Below are 27434 nucleotides of genomic sequence, written 5' to 3' on the forward strand. Positions count from 1 at the left end.
AAGTTTTGTTATCTTGATTTCATTTGTTTGTCACAACCACAACTGTCCCAATCTCTCCCACTTCATGGAACCTTTGTTTTTTGTGATTAAGAATAAATATGATTTGAACCCGTTACTCCTACTTTTGATCTTTTCACGTATTCTTTGACTGTCACGTGTTCGTTCCCCCCGCTTATCCCCCAGACCAAGAAGGGGACGTAACAGCCTAATATAGGGGACATCCCAAACACGACTCAATCTACAACCCCTCAGGAAGAGACACTACATATTTGTCTATTTTGAGAAATATGCTTATTTACAGAGCACAGAGAAACAGGGTCAAACATCTAGCCAGCTCAGCTCAGCCAACTGCTGCTGATTGTAGCTTCAGATCGACCTGCTGACACATTTACCTCAAGCTCTTTGCAAAAAAAGAGAGCAAGTGTGTTTCCTAAAATGTGAAATAATGAAAACACGCTCGACAATTAATTCTTACTAGGCAGCCTGTTCTGAAAAGTGAAGCTAATGTGGAAGTGCCTCAAACTTGCATTATTATTTCTAATGGCCATCAGGGGGCGACTCGTCGGATTGTAAAAAGAAGTCTGAGTTCATGGAAGTCTATGAGAAAAGGACCCTACTTCTAACCTGATTAAATAAATATGAGTTTTTGTTCCCAATCACGAGTTTCAAGTCTTCTTCAATACAGCACAAAATAGATGATAAAATAGATAATGCTTACTGTAATTTATTAAGTTGCTACCACTACCGGAGTGTTCGCGACGTCACTCCTTCGTTGTCCAAATATGGTAACTGCAACTTTTAAATGGCAGTCCCCAAACCAATGGGTGACGTCATGATGACGACGTCCACCTCTTATATACTGTCTAGGATCTTCGACAATGTAAATTAATTAACCGGCACAGCTACCTTTGTCAGAAACCACTCTGCTTTTCCTGGAAAGGTTGATGCTGAGTGATGACGCTGGGAGGCAGAGACGATTATTCCCTTCATGAACAGAATACTGATGAAGCTGCTCTCTAACCTTTACTGGTGCATGGACGTGTGTCTTTGTGCGTTTCACAATGCACTTTTTAATAAACCGGGCCTAGTGTGTCGAATCCAAACGTCATAACCATATCAAAGCAATTCATTAAATTTAGTAATGGTCAAGTGGTCCTGCTGCTTCATGACCGCGCTTGAGAATTTACTCATGTTCAGCAATGACATTTCTCAGTTCGACAAATGAAAGGACACAAAGAGGAGTGAGAAACCACATTCACCCCATCACCGTGATATATTCCCTATTCTCCGGGCCTCTCGAATTATAAATAATATCTCTATCATTAAGACCAAAACTACAACATTAAAGAGGGTCACAGTTAGAGTTAAAGGACGGAGACGAGTGACAATGAGTCATGAATAATTGTGAAGGGGAAAAAACTCTGGTGCTACCATTTTCTATTTATCTCACTTCCCACACACACGCGCGCACACACAAACACACAAACACACACACACACACTTGACAGGCTTCGAGGGAGGCTCTTATTTGTTACCATGGAGACACAAACCCAGAGAAGTCTAATAAGAAGCTAATGAGTCTCGTTTCACCCGTAGCATATTTGGGTTATTAAATCATTCATACCATATGTTACTGCGAGTAACAGTATTATTTAATGTCTATTGTTATGTAACAAGGAAGAGAGTAAAAAGATGTAACCATATGAATGTTCACACACACAGAGCGAAAGAGGAAAGTGATTTTTATGCTTCTGTTTGCTGCAATTTCACCTGCTAAAGAATGAGAAAAGCGCATAGAGCTTATCTGCACGTGTCCAGGGCAATCTGTTCGCTATACAGGAGGACTGTGTCTTAACATCCCCTCCATCCAGCTGGGCCAGTCTGCTTATAGAAGCAAATGAATGTGTGATATTCACAATCAATAATAAACCAAAAGGCTACAGAAGTGTTTACATTTTAATTGGCAATGGTGTTAATCTCCAATGAGAAAGATAAGTGCCTTTAAATGAATTGACTGGTGAATACTGGGACGCTTATCTGATTTTTTTGCTGAGAGTTACGTAAGATTGATAACGCCCTTATATTTTTCTGTTGAATATGAGGCTAAAGCTGGATTCAGATTTACCGAACAAACACAAGCTTTATATCGAGCTTCCCATCTAAGTCATGGCAACAAAGCAACTATGTGTAAGCTCAGCAGATCACTATGGAAACATTATTTAATTATTAATCACTGTGTATTAATGAGCTGGGGAATGGGGTCAAACCTATTCAAACAATTCAATAATACAGTCTATATTCTGTAGAAGTACAATGCTTTCCTAAAACAAATCAAGGGTGTGACAGAATATCAGCGCCCTTCATTATAATTGTGTATTTTGCTGCTGGGAAAAGAGAACATAAGGAACCCACAATATATAGAAAGGCAGTTTGATGGGGGTTGATGGAAATAGATGAGTATACCTAGGGTTACTATGGAAATGTTGGCCGTGTAAATAGGGGCATTAAATGCTCTTGGCTGGACGAGTACAAGCTTACAGTATGTCATTGTGTTGCTTTTGTGTTTTTCTTATCTCTGTATCCAGAAGCAAACTGGAAAGCCGCAGAGGAAACGTCGATATTCAGTCTGACAGAACAGACTCGATGTCCCTCTGTGTGTGACACACTCTTATTGATTCACACGCAAACAAGTCAAAGGGGTTGGCACAACAGAAACACAGCTCTCTTCTCACATGACCCTCAAGGAATTTAATGACGTCATATCAAATTAAGGACAAATGTATTCCGAAGGGAAAAGCTTTACTGGAGACTTTCAATTATGTTTCCGGAAAAACATAAACTGCATTTCTTTTTACGTCTCATACTTATAATTGACCCCCTCCTGTGTGCTCTAACTCCATCTTTGTATTCGCTCTGCATGTCTAATCCCTTCCTTGACGACCGGTGATATCAGCTATGGCCTCCACCAGCTGACAAATCAAATATAAATGAGTTTAGAGGAGCTCTATGAACAAGTGAGTCACGTGTGTGTGTGTGTGCGCGTGCGTGTGTGTGTTTTTATCTCTCGAGGATGGATGTGTCTGTCCTTTGATTAACCCCAGAAAGTACTGTGTGTGGTCACTGCTGTTCATTTGACTGGACCACATGCCGTGTCTCTTGGGCAGCGCTCACACACACAGACCTGCTGCATGTGTCTGACAGATGACAGAAGAGGAAATCGCGTCTGTGCCAAGTGTCCTGCAGCATTACTGCGCCTGCTCTCCTCTGCTATTACCACTAAGTGAGTCATGGTGTTCTTCTCTGCATGCTTGTGTGGGCATTTGTGTGCATTGATGGCCGTTAGGGGCAGCTGGCAAGGTGCAGCCTGCCAGGGTGTCTGGCCCAGGAGCCCGGGCACGCAGCCAATACCTGTCAAACCATACAAGGCAACACCCAAGTGAGGAGATCACATGGGAGCTGAAGCAACCTGGCATGTGCATGTTTATGGGTGCTGGTGAAGTATCTGTTTTGATAAAGTGTGAGAACATAAATACAATACTGTATGGATTGGATAAACTGACCTTTCTCTCGAAAACAAAATGATTAAAAGTTTGTTTTTGCTGAAGATGAATGGTTGGGGAGGCCATGGAGAAGGACTTTCGGTCGGCCTCAAAGAGGTTCTGGCAAACCGTCCGACGGCTCAGGAAGGGAAAGCAGGGTCTACCCCAGGCTGTTCTCAGCGTGGGGGGGGAGCTGCTGACCCGGACAGGGGACATCGTCGGACGGTGGAAAGAATACTTTGAGGAACTCCTAAATCCGGCCAACATGTCCCCTCTAGAGGGGGCAGTGCCTGTAGACTTGGGGGGGGTCGCACCAATATCCCTGGCAGAGGCCGCTAAGGTTGTTAAAAAGCTCCTTGGTGGCAAGGCGCCGGGGGTGGATGAGATCCGCCCTGAGATGCTGAAGGCGCTGGACATTGTTGGGCTGTCTTGGCTGACACGCCTCTTCAATGTCGCATGGGGGTCAGGAACAGTGCCCTTGGACTGGCAGACCGGGGTGGTGGTTCCCATTTTCAAAAAGGGGGACCGGAGAGTGTGTTCGAACTATCGTGGAATCACACTTCTCAGCCTCCCTGGGAAAGTTTATGCCAGGGTACTGGAAAGGAGGCTCCGACCGCTGGTCGAACCTCGGATTCAAGACCAGCAGTGCGGATTCCGTCCCGGTCGTGGAACTGTGGACCAGCTCTTCACCCTCGCAAGGGTCCTCGAGGGGTCCTGGGAGTTTGCCCAACCAGTCTTCATGTGTTTTGTGGACTTGGAGAAGGCTTTCGACCGGGTCCCTCAGGGGTTGTTGTGGAGATGCTGCGGGACTATGGGGTTCCGTACTTGTTGCTACGGGCTATCCGGTCTCTGTACGCCTGCAGTAGGAGCTGTGTTCGCATCCTCGGCAGTAAGTCAGACACGTTCCCGGTGGGTGTTGGCCTCCGCCAGGGCTGCCCTTTATCACCGGTCCTGTTTGTGATTTTCATGGACAGGATATCTAGGTGCAGCCTGGGGGTGGAGCAGGTCAGGTTTGGGGGTCTTGGGATGGCCTCTCTTCTGTTTGCAGATGATGTGGTCCTGTTAGCATCCTCAGACCATGACCTCCGGCACTCACTGGGGCGTTTTGCTGCCGAGTGTGAAGCGGCAGGGATGAGAGTCAGCACCGCCAAATCTGAGGCCATGGTGCTCTGCTGGAAACCGGTGGATTGCTCCCTCCAGGTGGGGACAGAGTGCCTGCCCCAAGCGAAGGAGTTCAAGTATCTCGGGGTCTTGTTCACGAGTGAGGGTAAGATGGAGCGGGAGATCGACAGGCGGATCGGTGCAGCTGCAGCAGTAAAACAGGCGCTGTACCGGTCTGTTTTGGTGAAGAGAGAGCTGAGCCGAAAGGCGAACCTCTCAATTTACTGGTCGGTCTACGTTCCAATCCTCACCTATGGTCATGAACTTTGGGTAGTGACCGAAAGAACGAGGTCGCGAATACAAGCGGCCGAAATGAGTTTCCTCCGTAGGGTGGCCGGGCTCAGCCTTAGAGATAGGTTAAGGAGCTCGGACATCAGGAGGGAGCTTGGAGTCGAGCCGCTACTCCTTCGCATCGAAAGGAGTCAGCTGAGGTGGTTCGGGCATCTGATTCGGATGCCTCCTGGATGCCTCCCGTTAGAGGGTTTCCAGGCACGTCCTACTGGGAGGAGGCCCCGGGGAAGACCCAGGACACGCTGGAGAGATTATATCTCCCGGCTGGCCTGGGAACGCCTCGGGATCCCCCAGAATGAGCTGGAAAGTGTCGCGGGCGAGAGGGAAGTCTGGGTCAACCTGCTGGGTCTGCTGCCCCCGCGACCCGACCCCGGAATAAGTGGATGAGAATGGATGGATGGGATGGATGAATGGTTGGATGTACTCCTCGTTTTATGTTATGCTGTCACTGATGTACATTGTTTTATGCAAGTTTGTGTGGTTTTTTTTTAGCATTGGTTTTAAACGTCCTGTGCTACTGTGTAACATCCATTGTAAATTTTGTAATAGTTTGTGGATAAAATTGGGCGCTATTAAAGTCAAAGAAGTCAAAGTGCATAAACAGAGCGAGTCAGTTTAGGGCCAGAGCAAATAATGTGTATTGCTCATGTTGAAGCCTCTTTTTTCATCAATACTAAATAGAAACATGCTTCTGTCAGTCTGCCCCAGGGCAGCTGTGGCTACTGATGTAGCTTACCACCACCGGGATGACTGTGTGTGTGTATGACTACTGGACTCTGGACTCTGTAAGCGACTTCGGGTATTTAGAGAAGCGCTATATAAAATTGAAGGTTATTATTATTATTATAGAATTATCAGGGATTAACATAAATGCAGAAGAAACATAATGCACTCAATATATTTGCATAATTATAAAATGTTTTTTTATACAACTGCATGTCAACCCAGAAGAGTGAATGTTAATGAGTGTCATTTAATTTCTAGTTACTTTAACTGTTTGCCAAAAAGCCCCATTAATGTGAATCAAGAAAGCATGGGAAGCTGTGACCAGCAGGATGTTGTGCTGACAAACTTTTCTCCTGCCAGAATTCACAAAGCAAAGGCTGCACAGATATCAATGAGCCCGCTTCAGCCATCACAGGAATCAATGCAACGCTGCAGTAGTTGGCATGTCTATTCTGAAATGGACATGTCGAAGAAGAGTAAAGAGTAAATCGTAGTTCGAGTACGTAGACATAGTAATCTTCTCTTCAGTTCGCAGGTGGGGATTGGTTTTCTCACAAAATGATGGAGAATGCGGGCGCAGACTTTATTTTTAGCTTAACATGACACTTATATCAAACTTTTAATAGGCGGAGGATAAAGTGCTTCATGGATAGTGGATAGTGCTTCGGCTGAGGATAAAAGAAATGCCGGGAAAAACAACTCTATTTAATCTATTTTGACAAGCACCTTAAAAAAAAGGATGTATCTGCCAGTTATCTTTTTATGGAATTTATCTTGTTTGTAAAAAAGAAATGTGAACAATTCACATAACAACGTGCTTTCTTGGATTAATCTCTAATGCAAAATAAATACGAGAAAACTGCACACAATTACGAAACACCAAGGCTGGGAAGAGATGCAGATGTGTTCCTGCCATGCATACAGAGTGAACATGTGGGCGGAGGTTCAGCCTCCCAGGTGGACTCACTGATCTCCAGCTGTCTCTGAATGCGTCCCTTGCAGCGCTCCCTGTAGTCTGACTGGGTGGTGTTGTATTCCGACATCACCTCGACGAACTTACGAGACAGCGTGGAGTGCTAGAGACACGGCGAGGAACAACAGCAGCAGACACAGACTCATTCAGTCATTCAAATTGTAAGCAGGTACAAGCGTCCATCGACGTCACCGTCGGTGCAGCCGTGTCCACATTCCATACTACAAACTAACTGAGTGTGTTTCCAGTATGCTCACACTGAAAAAGTCAAAAATAAAAATAGTAAATCATTCGACAATACACTGAATTTCTGAATGTGCTGATGGCCCACAACAGAGGAAATTGAGGAGCTGCAGGTTTTAGTGGCAAGCAACATGCAGGAATGACGTGTTTCGAAAACATTTGATCCAAGTGAAGTTTAGTTGAACTGTACCTGTGTCTTGCGTATCCTCAGGTCAGCTGATGACTTGTTCTGGCTTTCTTCTTGCTCAATGATTTGCTGGATACCTGGAAAGATACACAAAATGTACATCCAATTACAGAGTGTTCCCCTTGAACATCATCAAGAAAAGCAACATATAAAGACGAGAGTATTGCTGCCTGCCTCCGGAAGTTCCTTACGCCACACAAAAGAAAAGTTTTAGAAGGTGATAAAATCAAAAAGGATTGTATTCACTAGAACATAAATGTGCTCAGAAAACCTCCTGGCCGTCTGCCAAACAGAGACAGACACTTGACCTGAGGGTGAGAAGAAAGATCCAGATCCTCAAAGCCCATCTGTTTGCATGCTACTCCACTCAGCAGCAGCCGTTGTGGAGATGTATCGCTCACTGTGTTGGACGCACTGAGAGAAGATCCGTTATTACGGTATTTTTGAGAACTTTTATGTTCACCAAATTTCTCAAATTCTTCTTTTTTGTTTATGTGTGTGTCTCGGCTGTATGCACACAGGAAACGAGAGATTGAGGCTATTATCTTCTAGCTCTGCACTGAAGTTGTGCTCTAAAGATACCATACAGATATTTTATTGTCTTGTGTTTTATTTAGTAGAAAATGAGTTGTGTGTGGACACAGAAGTTTGGAATACGAAGATGAGAAAATATTCAAATATACCAGAAGAAAAAGGAGAAAGCGAGACACGAAAAAGTGTCCACCAGGGGAAATTCGCTCCATGAAATTGGTGAAAACAAGAAAGTGTAAGAAATATGGAAAAGTATTGATGTGTTAAAAAATACACACACAAAACAGAAAAGGTGGGAGAGACACACACATACAGTACATATAAACAAACAAGAACTCCCATTGCACATATCAGGGGGTGCGGCGGCTATCAGTTATGCCTGCACACAGTCTGTTTCTGTAATATTAGTCAGTGTGTGTGCACAAGTGTGAATAAAACTTCTTGTAAATGAATCTCTGTTGTGAACGACACGACTGACTCCGCCCACTGGAGTTTGTCTGTTAGCTGCCAAATTCTCTACAGGTCTCTGGTTCTTCATGTCTCACTTCTATCTCTCGTCTCCTCGCTGTCACATCACATCCAAACTGCTTATGGCGCACTGGTTATGGATATAGTTGTAATACTGTGATACAAATTACAGGGCTGCAAATTATAAATTGTTTCATTATGAATGAATCTGACATCTATTTCCCTAATTCGGCATCTTTAAATTATTCTCATGTGTTCCACCAACAGAAGAAAACTCCAAACATATTTAGTTCATGATGGTGTACGACAAAAAAAAGAAACAAATTTGGGAAGCTGGTCTCTCAACTTAAATTGCCAAACGATTTATTGAGTCTTTGTTACTTAACGTATTGACAGAGGTGAAAAGTAACTGAGTACATTCATCAAATACTGTACTTAAAAACTACTTCCTTCACTAAGATAAGATAAGACAAACCTTTATTAGTCCCAGTGAGGACATATTTACAGGATTACAGCAGCAAAGGGGTAAAGTGCACACAAGACATAGTAGGATCAATATAACAACAGTAGATAAAACAGTAAACAGTCTATGGTGGAATACTAAATACAATATACAATAGTATGTACACACAAGCAGAATAAATATGGCTATTTCCACCGTGTATTTGTATTAATATGAGTGTTTGAGTGATTGAGTGTTTAAAGTGTTTTGTGGTTTGCTGGGAGCTCAGCTGGTTGTGCAGCCTGACAGCAGCAGGAAGGAAGGACCTGCAGTAAATCCACTAAATCTATTTGATACCTTCAGATAATAAAACAAAATATAATCTAGAAATAAATGATGATGTATTTGTTACAGGTTAAAGCTGGAACCGAAAGAGCCCAACATTACTTATTGCACAACGATGGATTATTATGTAAAATAGTAAACCTCGTTGCAACTTCAAACGGAGAGATTTGCTTGTTTTCCTTCTTTCATATTTTTTGGCTGCTGATCCAATCTTGAAACTTGCGGCAATTTAATAACATTTGCAATGTTGTTTCCTATTATTTGAAATCAAAAACTCAAACAGGTCTCACTGACACAGCAAATAGTCATTAGTTGCAGCTCCAGCTGGAGAAAATAGAAGATTTATACTCACTCTTTAATTTGGAGCGTATTTTGTTGGCCAACTTCTTGATCTCTGCCATAAGGTCCTCCAGCTCAGCCTTAGTTTCTGAGGAAAGAAGAGGACAGGGGAGAAGAGAAGGAAAGTAAAGAGGAGAAAAGAGATTAGTGGACTTAAGTAACTCACTCGCTCACACAAACAATCCACTTTCCTAGAGACGGAATCAATACTGACACACAAGAAATGACTCTAAGTGTCATTCCCAACAGGGACCAACAGTTCATCAGATTCAATCCACAGCAGCACATCTTATCCTTCCTCTCTTTTACACAGCATCCTTCCTTTCCTCAACAGTCCACTGTTCTCTTTTCCTTCCAGACCCTCAAACATACACATGTACTGTGGAGATATGAAGATGGAACTCATGTGCGTTGATGACAAGTAAGATTGTCTATTTTTGGGACCAGAGAAACAAATGAAACTAGAATGGGCACTCGGTAGAGCGCATACCTTCGAATATCACAAAATTGGGCATTGAATTATGAACATTTTGGCATTAGTTGCATGCCAATTGGATAAAAATTGACCGCGCTATGGTAAAAAGAAGATGTTGACCTTTTCATGACCTTGACCTTTGACCCGATTGATCCCAAAATATAATCAAATGGTCCCCGGATAAAAACCAATCATCCCACCAAATTTCATGCGATTCGGTTTAAAACTTTTTTTGTTATGCGAGGAACACGCATACAAATAAATAAATAAATACACGGTGATCAAAACCTGTGTTGGGCAAGTTACTGAAAATTAGTAATTAGTTATAGTTACTTCTTTTAAAAGTAATTTAATTACTTTACTAGTTACTGTATATCAAAAGTAATTAGTTACTAGGGAAAGTAACTTTTAAGTTACTTTTATGTCTGCTTTTTTAATGTAATGAACAGTACTGAACAGTGTGAGACAGTGATATTGATCAATAACAGTGATATTGATCCAATAACAGTGATATTGATCCAGTAACAGTGATATTGATCCAATAACAGTGATATTGATCCAATAACAGTGATATTGATCCAGTAACAGTGATATTGATCCAATAACAGTGATATTGATCCAATAACAGTGATATTGATCATCATCCAATAACAGTGATATTGATCCAATAACAGTGAAATTGATCCAATAAAAGTGATATTGATCCAGTAACAGTGATATTGATCCAATAACAGTGATATTGATCCAGTAACAGTGATATTGATCCAATAACAGTGATATTGATCATCATCCAATAACAGTGATATTGATCCAATAAAAGTGATATTGATCCAATAACAGTGATATTGATCATCATCCAAGAACAGTGATATTGATCCAATAACAGTGATATTGATCCAGTAACAGTGATATTGATCCAGTAACAGTGATATTGATCCAATAACAGTGATATTGATCATCATCCAATAACAGTGATATTGATCCAATAAAAGTGATATTGATCCAATAACAGTGATATTGATCATCATTCAATAACAGTGATATTGATCCAATAACAGTGATATTGATCATCATCCAATAACAGTGATATTGATCCAATAACAGTGATATTGATCATCATCCAATAACAGTGATATTGATCCAATAAAAGTGATATTGATCCAATAACAGTGATATTGATCCAATAAAAGTGATGTTGATCCAATAACAGTGATATTGATCCAGTAACAGTGATATTGATCCAGTAACAGTGATATTGATCCAATAACAGTGATATTGATCATCATCCAATAACAGTGATATTGATCCAATACAAGTGATATTGATCCAATAACAGTGATATTGATCCAATAACAGTGATATTGATCATCATCCAAGAACAGTTATATTGATCCAATAAAAGTGATATTGATCCAATAAAAGTGACGAGATTTGCAATTGCGGTTAACCTCTGAGGTAGCTCATGGTTCACTAATGTTTGTTGGTAATACCACATCGTAACAATTTCAAGACTTGAAATAACACTTAACTATGCTATGCTTGTGGCATTTTACGCCTACCCGAGTACCACTTGGGTAAAACGCATCCAATCACTCAGCTTGAATTCTGTTTCGTACACCGTCAACAGCAAGCTAAAGACTACTTTACCGTTACCTACAGTTTAGATCAGTCCACCTACGTCTTGATTAATAGTTTTCGATGGATTCAGCAATTACGATGCAGTGTTCTGTTTAAAAGTGACGCTGCCCTCTGATTTGTTGTGGAACTTGTCGACCTCTGTTCTGTAACTGTTCACGGGGTTACAAAGATCCATTGTTGTGCTCGTCGGTGATTTCTGTGTAACCTGGTCAAAGGGGTGACATTTCTAAAGCCATGTTCAGTGCTCTAGCATGTTGCTGGGTCAGGGGATTAAACAATGGGGGGCACTGACTCTGTAGGGTTTGGTCGGCTATAAAAACGAGGGTTGAACCGAACAGGACAGCAGTAGCAACAGCAGCAATTCATCTACAAGTATGACCACCTCCAGCATGAACATGGGCAAGGTAAGCACACGGATCATTTCCATTTGCACTTTAAACCGAATAAACTTTACAGATGCCAAATCAAATCATGTCCATGTTTTTACTGACAACCCAATGTATGTACTAATGCATCCCTTGTTTTCAGATCACCTTCTACGAGGAGAAGAACTTCCAGGGCCGCTCTTATGAGTGCATGAATGACTGCTCTGACATGTCCTCCTACCTGAGCAGGTGCCAGTCCTGCAGGGTGGAGAGCGGCTTCTTCATGGTGTACGACCGCACCAACTACATGGGGAACCAGTACTACATGAAGAGGGGCGACTACTCCGACTACCAGAACTGGATGGGCATGAGCGGCGTCAGGTCTTGCCGTATGATCCCCATGGTAGGTTTAAAACACCATCCATCACACTATGTTTCTACTTTTGGTGACAACCCCCTGGAAACATGATATTAAGATATTTACTTTTGAATTCTCTCCAAAACAAAATTACAGCACAGGGGACAGTTCAGGATAAAGATCTACGAGAGGGAGAGCTTCGGCGGTCAGATTCACGAGATGATGGACGACTGTGACAACATCATGGACCGTTACCGCATGAACGACTGCCAGTCCTGCAACGTGATGGACGGCCACTGGCTGATGTACGAGCAGCCCCAGTACAGAGGCAAGATGATGTACATGAGGCCCGGAGAGTACAGGAGCTTCAGGGACATGGGCATGAGCGGCATGAGGTTCATGAGCATGAGGCGCATCACTGACATGTGCTAGACTTCTGTCTTCGACTTCAGTAAATAAAAACAATGTGTAATTCATACTGTAACTCTGTTGTCAAGCAAGCTTCCTAAATTTGGTTTGTCCTGCGCTCTTGAAATACCTTATCGAATCCAATCATCATATTTCTACACTGAAAATTGATAGTTGCTTTTTAGGTTTTTCTAATCCTAAAATTGTTTTTATTAACAAAGATATTTACTCTTCAAAAAGTCTAGTAAAATAGTAGTAAAATGGATACAAGACAATATCAAATTTCACACATATGAAGAAACTAAACATAAATATGAAATAAAATATAATAATGGCCGTAAAATTTAAAGGAATTAAGTTTTTGTTTGAAAATATCAACACTTGGTTAAACTAGAATGGGCACTCGGTAGAGCGCATACCTTCGCATATCACAAAATTGGGCATTGAATTATGAACATTTTGGCATTAGTTGCATGCCAATTGGATAAAAATTGACCGCGCTATGGTAAAAAGAAGATGTTGACCTTTTCATGACCTTGACCTTGACCTTTGACCTGATTGATCCCAAAATATAATCAAATGGTCCCCGGGTAATAACCAATCATCCCACCAAATTTCATGCGATTCGGTTTAAAACTTTTTTTGTTATGCGAGGAACACGCATACAAATAAATAAATAAATACACAGCGATCAAAACATATCCTTCCGCATTTTCAATGCGAAGGTAATCATTAAGGATTGCTGCTTGATCTGAGGCAATGAAAAGATGAATGTCTTGTTACCAGGAGGAGGCGGAGTTGACCAATCGAATCCTCAAACTCCTCCAGCATGACCTACTGACAGTTTTCTAAATAGAAACAGTTGTTGTATCTGAGCACAACAAAAATACAGTTTGCTAAAATAAATAAATAGAGTATAGAGCATAAAAAGACTTTTGACTAATGCTTTTATTTGTCTGGTGTTTTTTCAGACGTTTTTTAAATTTAATATTAAGGTCCAAACACGTCTGACGGAAAAAGTGCTAATAGCTGTTTAGAACGACCACGTTAACAATAACTCCTGCTGTCATAGAGAGGCATTAGAGAGAGAGAGAGAGAGAGACTTGATAACTGAAATGATTTATCCATTAATCAATCCCCCAAAAATAAATTGGCAACTATTTTGAAAATCGATGAAGATTGTTGTTCTTTTTCAAGCTGAAATGCAAAACATTTGCTGATTACTTCTAAATGTAATATCTTTGGGTTTTGGTCGGTGAATGATGAAAACAATAAACAACAAAGAACATTTGGCTGAGAGAAATCCGAACTGGCTTGTTTTGCTAGTTTCTGACATTGAACCATGAATCAAAGAATGTTATTTTCAATGAATCGTTCGTTGCACTTTTGGACAGTTCCTCCTTTAAAGCCTTCACTGAGTTGCATATTTGCAGAAAACAGAAGTTATTGTCCTGCTGATGCCCCCTCCCTCCGGATCGTGGTCCATGCCTACTACGAACTATTCATACATTCCATCATACTCATTGAATGTGTTTTAACTCTGTAATGATTCCTTCTGGTCACATGACATCTCTTGCTTCTGTCCATCCTGTAGAGAGATCCTCCTCTGTTGCTCTCCTGAAGGTTTCTTCCTTTTTTTCCCTGTGAAAGGTTTAATTTTATTCCTTGGGAGTTTTTCCAGATCCGATGTCGTGTGTGTACAGATTGTAAAGCACTTTGAGGCACATTCGTAATTTGTGATATTGGGCTATATTGAATAAACTGAATTGAATTGAATAGAATGAAAGCAGAGAGCTTGAGCAGAGACAAACCCGGCCTCTTTCTCTAGCTCCGTGCATCTGCTCATTCTCAGTGTGAAGTAGGTGTACTTGTTGGATTGCAAATCCCATTCCAAGATTAAAAAGATGTCGTCTGACGCCTTCATTTAGCTTGAGTGTTGCACGATTTATTTACAGTTTCTTTGCTGAGCTTGTTGAGCACAGTTTAGTCAAAGTATGTGAAAAAGCTGTTACATAATAACTTGTTTTTGTTTGTTTTACTCGTGAAAGTAACTGCTGAGGCATGTCGCAGCAGTGTTGCCGAGTGTATTTTGGGACTTTTCTTTTACAAACTCTCGTATCATACGACCACAGCTCTTCTCATCAGTGCGAGCGTCAGAAGGCAGCAGTAGTAGAGGAGGGCTGCAGTGACATGTTGCTTATGACAAATTCAAGTTTCCTTTAAATCTTTTCTCCCTTCTGTCGCTCATTTCAACTCCAGCCAAACCAACCGTTTCATAATCATATTTCACACGTCAGAATTTTACACATGGGAGATGGCACTGAAAACACATTTTATCTAAAGTTGTAGGTCAGGCTAATTAGCAATAAACCCATTGGATTAATTAAGTCTTATCTCAATCATCATGTTGTAGTTGCATGAGATGGAACAGATGGAAAATAATTACCTTTTCATTGTTTCCTCAACTCAAAATATCGGCCAACTAAATAAGTGGTGCGTCCAGTTTGATCCGACAAGCTCCTTCACCTGTTGTCACTTTTGAACAAACTGGCATTTAATCTATTTTACAAATGACAAACAGATCTACCATGTGTGGATCTAGTGAATAATTATATTCTGGTGTCACTTCAATATAATAATACAGTACAATTACTCATTCACTTAATTACAGAGCCCTATAACCACATCCACATTCGATAGGCCGAGAAGATACTTTTACAGAAGAAGCTGCCAAAACTATATATTGTATAATCTGTATTACACTTTGTAGACAATTCGGAAATACTGTATACATTAGTAGTTTTGGTGCACATCTGGTTACACATTACCTTAGCTTTATCCATGAAAAATCACTTTTGAAATGTTTATGTACAGTTTACACACGTTAACTAGTGGGCGTGGTTTTCTATTTTCTATTTAGTTTTTAGACAAGCGAAAATAAATCTGGATAAAGAAAAGAACATGAAGGAGGAACAAAGGGAAAACAGAATCTCTCTCTCTCTTTCTTGATTACCCTAGAGCATTAATTGCTATTTTTAGCACATTGAAAGCAGGGAGATAGTCATCCATCATCTTATGCCATATGTTCCAAGCCCTGAAAGCCAGCAGACATAAAAGATGGTCCTTAACAATGACTCGAGTCCGACCGCTCAATCAAACCAAACTGCCTGCAGAAATTCTCTATAATGAGTTTGTTTCTGCATGATACCTGCTTCTTCAAAGCTGCATACATCCCAATTATAAATAAGACCTACTGAACTGAAACCCATAGCAAACATTTGTATCCAATTACAGACAGTGCCTCAAAGGATAATATACACAGTTAGAGGAGGAATGCAATCATTGGTAGATGTTCAATTTAAAAAAAACATGTGCAAATATAAGAAAGAAGCTTCAACATTATGAATTCGTCATAGTTAATTCGTCAACGGCTGTGCTGAAAACCTTCATTATATGAATGCTCTTCATGGCAGTTTGAGATATTACTCTATCCCGATTAAAAACAGCCCAAATGGCTGAAACGCAAACCGACAGTATAAAGTGTTATGATCAGGCATCATTTTATTCACACTAAATATGAATCATAATCAGCAGCCCATTGCATGGATAACATCTCCGAAAAGCTTGTATGACAACATAAAACTCTCACAGTTCAGTGGAGATTGTGAACATATTACATATGGATCAGAAAAGGCAATAGAAGCTCTCAGTCTGTTTGTTTCCCTATCAGCGAACGGCATGTGGTGCGTGCAGCTTAGTGGCAGCGTGGTGGACATGCAGAGTGCGAAACGAGGGCCTGTTAACATAACGCCATGTGGCTTCAAATGACGGATCCACTTAAATGAAGCAGGTAGCCTGGTATCACCAAATGACGTACGAGTGACACACCAAGTGCTTCTGCATGTTATCGCTCGCCAAGTTGTGCTTTCCGCATGCACAAGGAAGCCCAGGCCGCCTTCACATGTATTGATGTTTCTTAAAGATAGTAACGAGTTTTTTTTAACCAAAAGTGTATAAAGCCTGTTATTATGAGAGGTTCTCTAATCTTTATTGTGCGCACTTTTTCAATAATTTGTCTGCCAATTGGCAAAATGTATGCAGTAAACAGTGATTTTTAATTAGAGACCCAGCAGAGCAGGTGGGCTGAGGCCCTCAGGGCAAAATGAATAAGAAGTGCTCTGTAGTATGTGTGTGTGTGTGTTTTTGTTTGTGTATGCATGCAGGGAAAGACTTGCCTCATATGCGTAATAATTTATAAATTACCAATGACCAGTTGAGGAATGCAGGTTCACGGTAATCTGCTTAGTACAAACTAAGGTGATCTACTTCTCTGTAAATAACAAGGAAGACGCTTGTCATTTTCTGGATTTTTACCAACCACTGTTTGGGAAAAATTCAGCTTTGTGTCCACTTGTGCATGCTTGCGCAACTTCAGACAGACATAGAGTTTTGAGGGTTTTGGAGTGGTGTCTCTCATTTCTGTGTAACCATAGCAACCTCTGTTAACCTGCTCTATGAGGTCAGCCGCACCGGCACAACAGAGATAATGACATTCAAACAAAGCGTGTGTGCTCGGTGTGTGTGTTCTCCTTGTGGTTACCTCACGGAGGCCAACCTGCTTGATCAAATGTCTATTCAGCCTCGTTATTGGCGGTCGGGAAAGAGGAAGTAAACATGATGAATGAGGAGCGGGAGAGAAGCAAATTGAAGGGCAAAACTGAGGAGTCAATTGAGCTGTGGCTTCACACTCCATCCCTCTCCCAGACGCTCTCAAATGAAATCCTCAGGTCACGCTTGTTGCCATCATAAAGACTGTGTTGCTATGGCGATGTGTGCAGTCGGTCCTCTCGCCAGCATCAGATTGTTTCCAAGTGGTAGAGGAAAAGAGACGCTATGAAGCAGGAAGAAATGTGGAAGCAGGGCAGAACATAAATGGCTCCAGGATATCTGATTCAATTTTATTTTTCAACGAAAACACCAGACTTATTCTTTGAATTAAAACTGACGCCCTCGAATGGGTTTAAATCTAAGACGAAGCGCCATGCAGACACTGCATGTATCTCCAACCACCAGAGCTCTGGGACGACTTATAACATGACCAAACCCACATTTTTATGGACACAAATTACATTTGCCCATTTCAAAATCCACCTAGAATGACATGAAACCATACAGATCTGTTCAACACTTCCCAATATTAGTCAAAGACACATTAGTTCAGAAGCCGGACATTTATATGGATGTAGTTACAGATTTCTGAACTGAGCCAGGCTGCTGGCTTCATATTCAGCATACAGACAGACATTAAAGTTGCATTGTTTCTTTCATCTAGCTTTTGATAGGAAAACAAATAAGCATATTTTCCAAAATGTCAAACTTTTCCTCTAACCTACTGCACTTCAATACCACATTGAGCGTGCTGGACCTTTTTTCTCTCCATATTACCCAGGATTAGTAAAAGATGTACATCCTTGAAATCTTTCATCTCATTGTATCAGCTTCATTCCGGCTGCACCACCTTTGGCTCTTTACAGCAGCAGCATGTCTCCACCCGTCGAAGAACTCCATGCCGGTTCCCTCTTGACTGTCACAATCAGCAGTCAGCCTTCCTACTGTTAAATCAACACAGTGTGTGTGTGTGTGTGTGTGTCAGTGTGATGTCAGGGTTCTATGACACTGACGAGACACAAAGCCACATCAGTTTCCTCCGCTCTATCTCAGGGTCAACTCTAACTGCTAACTTGCAGCCATTTATCCGTGTCCCCATCGCTCTGCTTCCCTCGGCTTGCTCTGTAAATATTTTACCTATCCTTCGTGTGTTTGCGCCGCTTATTGATCGTCTAGAGTCCAGTTGTCTGATGTTTCGGAGAGAACGACTGTGAGCTCATCCCTCAAACATTACAGTTCTTTGCTTTACTTGGGGAATACAGAATGAACTCAGGGAGGTCTCATGACAAACTGACAGCACAGATCAACCATTGAACCATTGATGAAAACAACTCACTTGCTCATCCCAACCTTTCCAGTCTGACCAGTTATTGCACCGCTTTTCTACGATTAAAGGCTGCCGTTAATATTTAAAATCCTTTGTTATGGATTTTTCCCGATGAATAATACATAAATAAATGTATAAATAATGAAACAAGTACACTCTGTTACTTCAGAGCAGCCCTTAATATCGTAACACTCTTGGAGTGTAAGGTTTGGTTGGTATAGACATATCATTTATTTTCCAATAATATCGTTCCTTTCACTTCAGAAACCAGGGCTAATGAATGTGTAATAACACCTTGACACAAAGTACAGGGTGTTGGATCTTTACCTTGTAAAGATTACAACCCACATTCATCCGGAGTGTTCTCAGTACATTCAGACTAATATCTAAAGTGGCCTTTTTACAGGAAGGGCACCACTCCAGCACAGATGTGGAGGATGTACCTGCTGAAGTCTCTGCTAACAACCCCTTCTGTCTAACAACCATCTGTCTCCTGCAACGTCTTCCGGGGCAGTATAACCGGGTTACTGTGAGTGTTACTGTAACTCTGAAACCTTACCCTGCCCCCCAACAGATCAGAGCATTAACATCACACGCCTCTCGCTGGCTCAGGGGTCAAGAGGACAGAGGGACGTTAAACTGATTTCTCTTACTAGCTTTGACCTCTTTTATGTGCATTAATGTGCATGTGTGTCCTTAGCCTTGACTTTGGACATCCACATTGCATATTAACCTCACTTCAAGAGGGATATATTAGTATTCCACGAGATAACGGTGTGTCTTCAAAGACTGTAACATCAGCTCGGATATTATGAGGGAGATGTAAGAGCAAAAGTAATGGAGGGAGATAAAGGGGAGAACAAAGGGAGCGCAGAGAGCTGGTGGAGACTTACAGTTTAGTACAACACATTCAAATAATGGTCGAGGGTGGAGGAGCTTTGGCAAACAGCCTTCCGATGTTGGGGGAGCACTCAGCCAAAAACTGATGCTAGAAATAGAAACACTCATAGGGTGCAATTAAAACCAGCATCTCCAAAGCTGCGAGACGAGGACTTTAAAGAGTCAGAGGAAAGATGCTCTTTAGAAACTGGAGGCCGGAGATGTCAGAGGGAGCAAACACTAAGCGGTTGGAAAAACATACCGAGAGATGTTGTTAAATAAACTGATCAGTGTCAGTGTCAAAGCGAACATTTTCTGCATTTTATTATTTTATGTAAAGTGTCCATTGGAATGGCATGAGTTCAACAACATTCATTTTGAGTAATTCTCTAGGGGTATAATTAGAACTGCACCACCCCATAATACATAAACAGTCCCCCTATTATTATTTTTGAATGATAACCAGTTCACAAAAGATTTGTATTCCTCCGGTCCAGAATATACAGTCAGAACCATAAATATTTGGACATTGACCCAATGTTCATCATTTTGGCTCTGTACACCACCACAATGGATTTTGAATGAAACAATCAAGATGTGCTTTAAGAGCAGACTTTCAGCTTTAATGTGAGGGTCCACGTCAGGTGAATGGTGTCGGAGTTACAACACATTTTATATGTGGCACCTCTTTTTAAAGGGATCAAAAGTAATTGGACAGACTAACATAATCATCAATATAATTGTCAATTTTAATACTTGGTTGCAAATCCTTTGCAGTCAATGACAGGCTGAAGTCTGGAACCCAGAGACATCACCAGACGCTGGGTTTCATCCCTGGTGAGGCTCTCCAGGCCTCTACTGCACCTGTCTTCACTTCCTGATGCTTCTTGGGGCATTTCCCCTTCAGTTTGGTCTTCAGCAAGTGAAATGCAGCTCCATTGGATTCAGGTCAGGTGATTGACTTGGCTATTGCAGAACATTCCACTTATTTGCTTTAAAAAGCTCTTCAAAAGCCAATTAACCTATTTATTTATTTTCTTGGTGTGTGACGAGTCCAAATAAAGTTGTTTGGTTTACACTCATTTGTGAACTAACACTCTGCAGTCAGAAAACACACATCTGCTGGTTTTCTGTTGGCTGTGCATTGATTTTTGCTTCCTCTAAAGACAAGTCTTACTGCTCTGCAAGGTAGTAATCCAGACTGCTTGTCTCAAATAGTTTGAGGCCAGGGAGCCACATTTATTGCACTGGGATACATCTCTCATGATCGCTGCTCAGGTTTGGTTTCCTGCCACAGTCCAAACACAAACACGTTAGGCTAATTATACCAAACTAGCTGTAGGTGGGATTGTAAGTGTGAATTCTTCAGCTTCTTCAAGTGAATAACAACCCTGTAGTTTGTCAAATTGCATCATAAGCTACACTGTAAAAAGATAAAACCAAAATCACTTTTCTGGCTTTGACTACCCAACACTGGACCACTCTGGAGAACCGTCTTGAGGAGCAAAAGAAGACGGATGGAAAGCCAGCCAACACGTCACACTCAGCCAAACCCCTTGTATGTAACTAGTGTGGTTGACATTCACAAGTCATGTCTAATACATTGGGATGGCAGACAGAATATAACCTCACAACGATGAACTAATGTCATTCTCGCAGTACACAATAGATTCAACTCCACTAGCTTCCAGTGAGGACCATGATGATAGAAACCTAACCTGCAACGAAAGAGAACTGGAATGACAGTTTCAAAGATATCACTCTTCCAAAAGTCGCATTTTCTTTCAGATAAACATCACACTCTTTGAGTGTTAAAGGCCACGGAAGCTCCTGCAGGACTTTTTGCCATTAAATGTCAAATCTATCAAGTGCAGGAAGCAGCGCTGCACAACAACAATTAACAATACTAGAAACAAAACAAATCATGGAATTATTTAATGGGTAATGGGTATTCAATCATGCATGCATTTGCGTCTTCCCTTCCTCCATTAGAGGAATTTGCTCATGAAGGAAAACAGGTTCAATACCCATTATGACCTGATGATTATTACCTACTCTATCATCATTATTGAACCTACTACTGTACAAAGATGCTCAGGACAGCCCACACAATCCAACAAATAGCAAGTAAACACACACACACACATAAACACACACTTTTGCAATTCCCTTGTGGAGATGTGCTATGCTTCATTTAGGGAGTTGAGTAAACCATAATATGGAATAATGTGTAAAACAGATGCAAAGGTAATAGTACACAGTGGGGTATGTATTTGTGTAAGTATTTGTGTGTGTGTGTGTGTGTATGTATGTGTGTGTGTGTGTGTGTGTGTGTGTGTGTGTATATGTATGTGTGTGTGTGTGTGTGTGTGTTGGAGTTAACCTCCTGAAGATCAACACAGGAAACGTCTCAGACAGCAAACACAAAAGCTCAGAACTCCCCCAGGGAGGAGGAGGAGGAGGAGGGGGGGGCAGTGTCATGTCGATGGCCAGGTGGGTGGTGGAGGGGGGCAGATGTGATGTGATTATGAAACTGATAAACCGTGACAGAAACAGAAGGTTATCACCGCACAGTGTTACGCTGAGTTGTAGAAGACTCCCTCTCAGTATCACACACCCAACATCTCAGCGTCTGAGAGAGTGAGGAGAGGAGCACTGAGAGGAGAAACTACGGTGAGAAAAATACTTGTGAACAGACGGTGAGAGTCATTCTCACCAGGATCAAGTTTGATTTGATAGGAGGAACAGAAACGGAACAGGCTCTGCTCACCACAGGGGAGGATGAAAAAAATACCAGCAAAGACTCATAAAACTAACAGAAACCAACAGAATAATCATGAAACTGATGGGGAACCGCACAAGACTTTTGGATGAGCAACAATGAGTCAGTGCAGATCTTAAAGCACATTAGATTTCACATTAAAATGTCATTGTGAAATTAATTATTATGACACACTTTAGGAAATGTGATTGTTGTCCAGTAGCCGCAGACACAGATGGGCAAAGAACACGTGTAGTGATCGCTCCGGAACATTATTTGATACGATATTAATTTATATAATTCACTGGTCGCCATTCTTACACGACACCAAATCAAAGATGTTTGATTGGACGCACAAAGCACATGACTTTGACAATAGAGACAATAGTTTGTGTAAGTCAGTGTTGCCTTATTGTAATTTCTGGGGCAATTGAAGTCTGTCGGTCCACCGCTTTGACCCAGACTAAAATATCAAAGCAACTACTGGAATTTGTCATTTTCCGCTGGAATTTCCTGACAACTTTCCGATGGACTGCCATGGAGTTTGGTGCAGATATTCGGGGTGCCGAGATGATGAATCCTGATCTCCTGACTTTTCCCCGTTTGAACTGCCTAAAAAATCTGTCCATGCTCAGTAATGGATAATGTCAGGAAAAATAATGAGAAACATTGACAGTAAACATTTGAAAAGTGTTTTTTAAATGTTTCTTTGCCACAATTTTAAAAAGCCAAATTCCCAGTGTACCAAATCCTTGATAAAAAAACGCAATCTTTATATTTCCAACCAAAACGTGGTAATTGATGAAAATTTGTGATATACAAATTTGAATCAGAGGAAGAAGAGTTACACGCCACGATATGAAATGCTGCTCGGGAGGAACCGGAGCGTCCTTCATGAAGGTGTTCAGATCCTTCTAGTCCTCGTCAGTGGCCACAATGCAACAAGCGAACCGTGAATAACACACTGACCCAACTATGTAACGAATGATGCTCACATTTACATCAGCTGCTCACTGATGTGCATTTATCAGCCCTCCCACACACACACTGATTTTAGTCACTGGTGGAAGCAGATCGATGCTATTTTAGGGAGGCGGGAAGGTTGGAAAAAGGGAGAGGGAAAGGATTAGGGGGTGTTTCTTGTGTGAGTAACACCCCCTAATCCCTCCCCTCCCCTGGGAGCAGGGCTCCAAATCAATGCCCTGCCATAATTGAGGAGGTGTGAGAAGACAGAGTAGAAAGAGAAGAGAAAGGATGGTGTGTAGCACAGAGGGAACAAATGTAAAGAGGAGAGTGGTTGAAATGGGCCACGGAGGAGACAGAAGCTGAGATGGTGTTAACAGCAGGCTAAGAGGTGAAGACTAAAACAGAATAGAGAGGGAACACAGAAGTGGAGATAAATGGACAATGAGGACATTTTGTTTCCTTTTATTCGGTGTTATCTACTGCAGCAGTTGAAATGGCGATAATAGAAATTATTACTTTTCTGCTTTTCATGAAGAGCTTCTCGTACGTGTTACTGAGTCACTGCATTATTTAAGTGTTTTCATTAAAGAGAGGCAGAATATAAGTGTGTGCAAAAAGGTCAGCGTACGATTGAACAATGTAGCCTGATTTAATTGAGTAGCCGTACACAATAAATGAATAAATTCTGTATGAAATGAACTCATTTGGTGTATTAGTGATGGTGGTGGAGAGCTCCGGCCAACATGTTGCTCTAAAATCTCTAATCGGTTTTCAACTGGGATGAGATCCGACTTTGAACGTGTAACATAGTCAGACTTCAGATACACTAAATTAATCAGTTGCACAACGCTATCTGAGTAAAACTAATTTGCTATGAATTCTGTGTGAATTAAAACTTATTTTTTTAAACTACAGAACATGTTTGGTAATGCAGTGTGTCAATGCAGCAGAACATTTTCACCTGCTGGATTATTTCACGTCTCATTACACACTTCACAACAAGAGTTCGCTCTTGAGATTAAAATAAATCAGTCTGAAACTGCCCAACCTGCATGAGAATAATCAAAGAGCAAAACTCAGACTGGCCTTACGCTACGGACCAGTTAAAAATATTTCTGGTGATCGCAAAGGCCATAAGGAGACATTTGTATTCTCATCCGTGTGAGCATGAAGCGTGACACCCTCCTCAGTGATTGTGTATATACTTATTGCTTTTTATGATTTAAAAAAATATATTTTATGATGAGGCCAGTATTTGATCATAACCTGTATGTTTATTGCTTTGATGATGTTTCTGTGATAACCTTTTTCTCCATTAGTGAAGGCTTGTAATATCTAACCACAGGGACCACGGTTGAAATTTAGCCTTAGCTAAGACTGACACATTTACCCCTGGGTTGATTGATGTGTACGGTCCCTGTTCTAATAAATAAATAAATGAAAATGAAATCCAAACATTCAGTAGCCTCTTGTTCCTTGGAGGAAAGCATCTACATTCATTATGTTTCTCCATTAATTTAGCCCTTTTCATCCATTCGTCTAAATATTGGTACGAGCACCTTCTCTTTTTGTGAATGAAGTGACATTGAGCCCATCACACATTGCTCCAATAGTTTCAGTCAAGCGTAGGCTAAGTGCCTGAATTCCTCAAAAGGCTCATAGTCACCTGGGAAAGTGTTGGCAGTTGAAATTACCTCATTTATTCAGAATTTACCTTTAATGTCACCCACCTGTGTATTATTCTTTTAGATACGAATGCAACTAGAAAAAAAACATGACAACGACTCTTGGGGCACTGAAGAAAATACAGTATGTTTGCAGTTGAGAAACTCCTGGACTGTTTTCTTTAATTAAACAATAGTGGACCCAGAAAAGACAAACAGCCTTACTCTCATCTGGGTTGGGTGAAGCGAGGATGGCGCTGTGCTTCCTCTTCACCTCCTCAACCTTCTCTGCCAGAGACTCGATGAAACCCCGGATCTCCTCCACCTGTCAAGAGAGATAGATAGCGAGAGAGAGAGAGAGAGAGAGAGAGAGAGAGAGAGACCAAAAAGAACATTAGATCTCCACAGTGCTGAGGCAGGAAGTTCCCGTAATTGGCCTGAGGGATGTTTAAAGAAACCGAAATGAAGATGTTATTATCACATTACAGGCAGAACGAAAGCAGAGTGAAGCAGGTTCACGTGAAAGAAAACACAGATATAACATGTGTTTTATGTTTATCTGGGCTCAGTCAACATTACTTTGTGACTGTTTAAAACACTGGAACAATATTTTCATGTGCGTGTGTGTGTGTGTGTGTGTGTGGACTAACTTAACAGGGCTGTACTCAAACTCAAATATATCAAATTACCGTACACGAACATCATCGTCATCAAAATACAGCTGCCTAATTAATAGTGAATACAAATAAAGCCACGTCAACATTATTTAAATGAACAAATGCTTTTGAAGTCATTTTTGTCAACATTAATTAATCTGCTGCTATAACTGCTTCCACACTTACTCGGAGGCTTTCCATAAGATGTTGGAGGCTGGCTGTGGAGATTGTCTCCCACTCGGCCAGAAGAGCATTAGTAAGGTCGACCGCTGATGCTGAGAGATAAGATCTGGATCACAGAGGGTGTTCAACTTCACCCTAGGGGTTGGATGGGGTTGTGTCAGTCAGGGTTTTTCCCACCAAACCATTTCTTTTTGGTTCCTCACTTCGTGCACAGGGACATCTTCATGTCAAAACAGGAAAGAGCCCGATGTCACTGGAAGTACACTATTGTCCTAAATATCATTCATCTATTTTATAGCTATACATTTCTTTAGCAAACCTTTGAAATGCAAATGAGGCGCATTCCCACCAACTGGTTTAGAGTGAATAAACTCTGCTACTTCGTTTAAAGTTGGAGGTAAAGGCTACCCTTTTGTCTGTAATCCTCCAGTAAACGGAGCAGTAGAAGAAGAAGGGTTTGGAAATAATGAGAGTAAAATGGAGAGAGTCTTCAGGAATAGTTGTCATTGTTCTTTCATGTCAGCTGGTATTGGTCTTGCTTTCATATTGTCAGAAGACGTAGAAGAGCGTTCACACATTGTGGGAATATCCAAGAAATTGACGGCAGCATAAACAGCATATCAGTTGATTCAGCAAATTATTTTCCATAAACTATATCATTATTATTATAGAGTTCTTTTTACTCATTTTCGCCAGAGAAAAAAACACTTACATTTAATACAACTTTTCGAATGCAATGCAAAATTTCAAAACAGTAAATGAAAACGGAAACGGGGTTATCGTGTGCTTTGGGTAGCTCAATTGGAACTTAGGAGAATGCAAAAGTCCTAATTTTTCTAAAACACATTTAGGATCCTCAGCATCCATAAAAAAAACATTTAACAACAGAAAAAACACTTATGAGTCTCCATCAAAATCCCTCCAAATAGTTTCTTGGCTTGGTCCCTACCTATTCCTATATTCTGAAGAAAAACAACATATGAACCGATTAACTTATGACGTGAAAAAATAAAGAAAACAAAAACACATTTTCAAAAGGTTGATCTATTCATTTAAGCAAATTCCATCAATGCACTAAAGTAAAGTGCAGCGTACCGTTTATCCTCTCCACTTACCACCATCATCTGCCACCCAGAGAAAGGCTTGACATTCCTCCCTGCTCCGCTGTCATCAGCTGTGCTGCCACAGGCAGGTAACAACAGGATGAGCAGCAGGTTACATCTGTCAGGGACTTCATCAGTATCTACTTTCATCTCAGTCCGTCATCTATCCTCGATCTCCTTCTCCGCCTCTACACCTGCAGCACTTCAGGCCAGTCTGTTCTCCCGTCACTCTCTACCATATGTCCGAGGTTATTTGACTCGTCACTCCTCACAGCTCTGCCTCTCTGTCTTTCCATACATATTCTTGATTATTATTACCTCATTATTTCTTTAATTAGTTGCTGAATTGATACCTTTTTTTAAATTTATTTTTTTAATAACCAACGTAATTCGCTCTGGAAGACCACTGAGGTAAGTGCAGAGTTACATGCCTGTAAGAGAGTCATGTCAATTAAAAAGTACGATTGAGACGGGAACAGGGAGGAGGACGTGACAGACGGTAAGTGAGATGAAGATGAAGCCACTTCAAGTCGTCTTGTTTTAGAGGCCACGCGTTGAAGTGATTCACGGTGAATCTCTCAGGTCACATAAGACATCAGGCTAATGTTATTGGCGTGGGGGAAAAAACTTTTTCAGAAATGCAGAAACAAATAAAGAGACCCAAACACTCGCCTATTTTATAACCTTTCTTTATGAACTTGACACTCTCGTATCCACCAAGTAATTTATTGGAAACTT

The 27434-nt window shown here is 41.2% G+C and overlaps 2 protein-coding genes across 7 annotated transcripts in view; one reads left to right on the plus strand and one right to left on the minus strand.

The window, feature by feature from the left end:
* Positions 1-27434, minus strand: part of stx1a (syntaxin 1A (brain)) — a 55481-nt gene that overhangs the window by 10143 nt on the left and 17904 nt on the right. For all 6 annotated transcript variants that reach the window (XR_008834786.1, XM_056440443.1, XM_056440444.1 and 3 more), the window contains exons 3-6: positions 24980-25079; positions 9259-9333; positions 7124-7197; positions 6685-6793 (exon numbers count right to left, since the gene is read on the minus strand). Coding sequence is in view for 5 of the 6 variants with exons in the window: in XM_056440443.1 (XP_056296418.1) it covers positions 6685-6793; positions 7124-7197; positions 9259-9333; positions 24980-25079 (358 nt within the window). In the remaining variant the exon portion in view is untranslated. The remainder of the gene's footprint in view (positions 1-6684; positions 6794-7123; positions 7198-9258; positions 9334-24979; positions 25080-27434) is intronic.
* Positions 11733-12513, plus strand: LOC130210335 (gamma-crystallin M3-like). Its single transcript, XM_056440472.1, has 3 exons — positions 11733-11762; positions 11887-12126; positions 12238-12513. Exons 1-3 carry the CDS (start codon positions 11733-11735, stop codon positions 12511-12513), a joined length of 546 nt encoding a protein of 181 aa, XP_056296447.1.

Source organism: Pseudoliparis swirei, chromosome 20 (genome assembly GCF_029220125.1).
Source record: "Pseudoliparis swirei isolate HS2019 ecotype Mariana Trench chromosome 20, NWPU_hadal_v1, whole genome shotgun sequence".
Classification (NCBI taxonomy): Eukaryota; Metazoa; Chordata; class Actinopteri; order Perciformes; family Liparidae; genus Pseudoliparis; species Pseudoliparis swirei.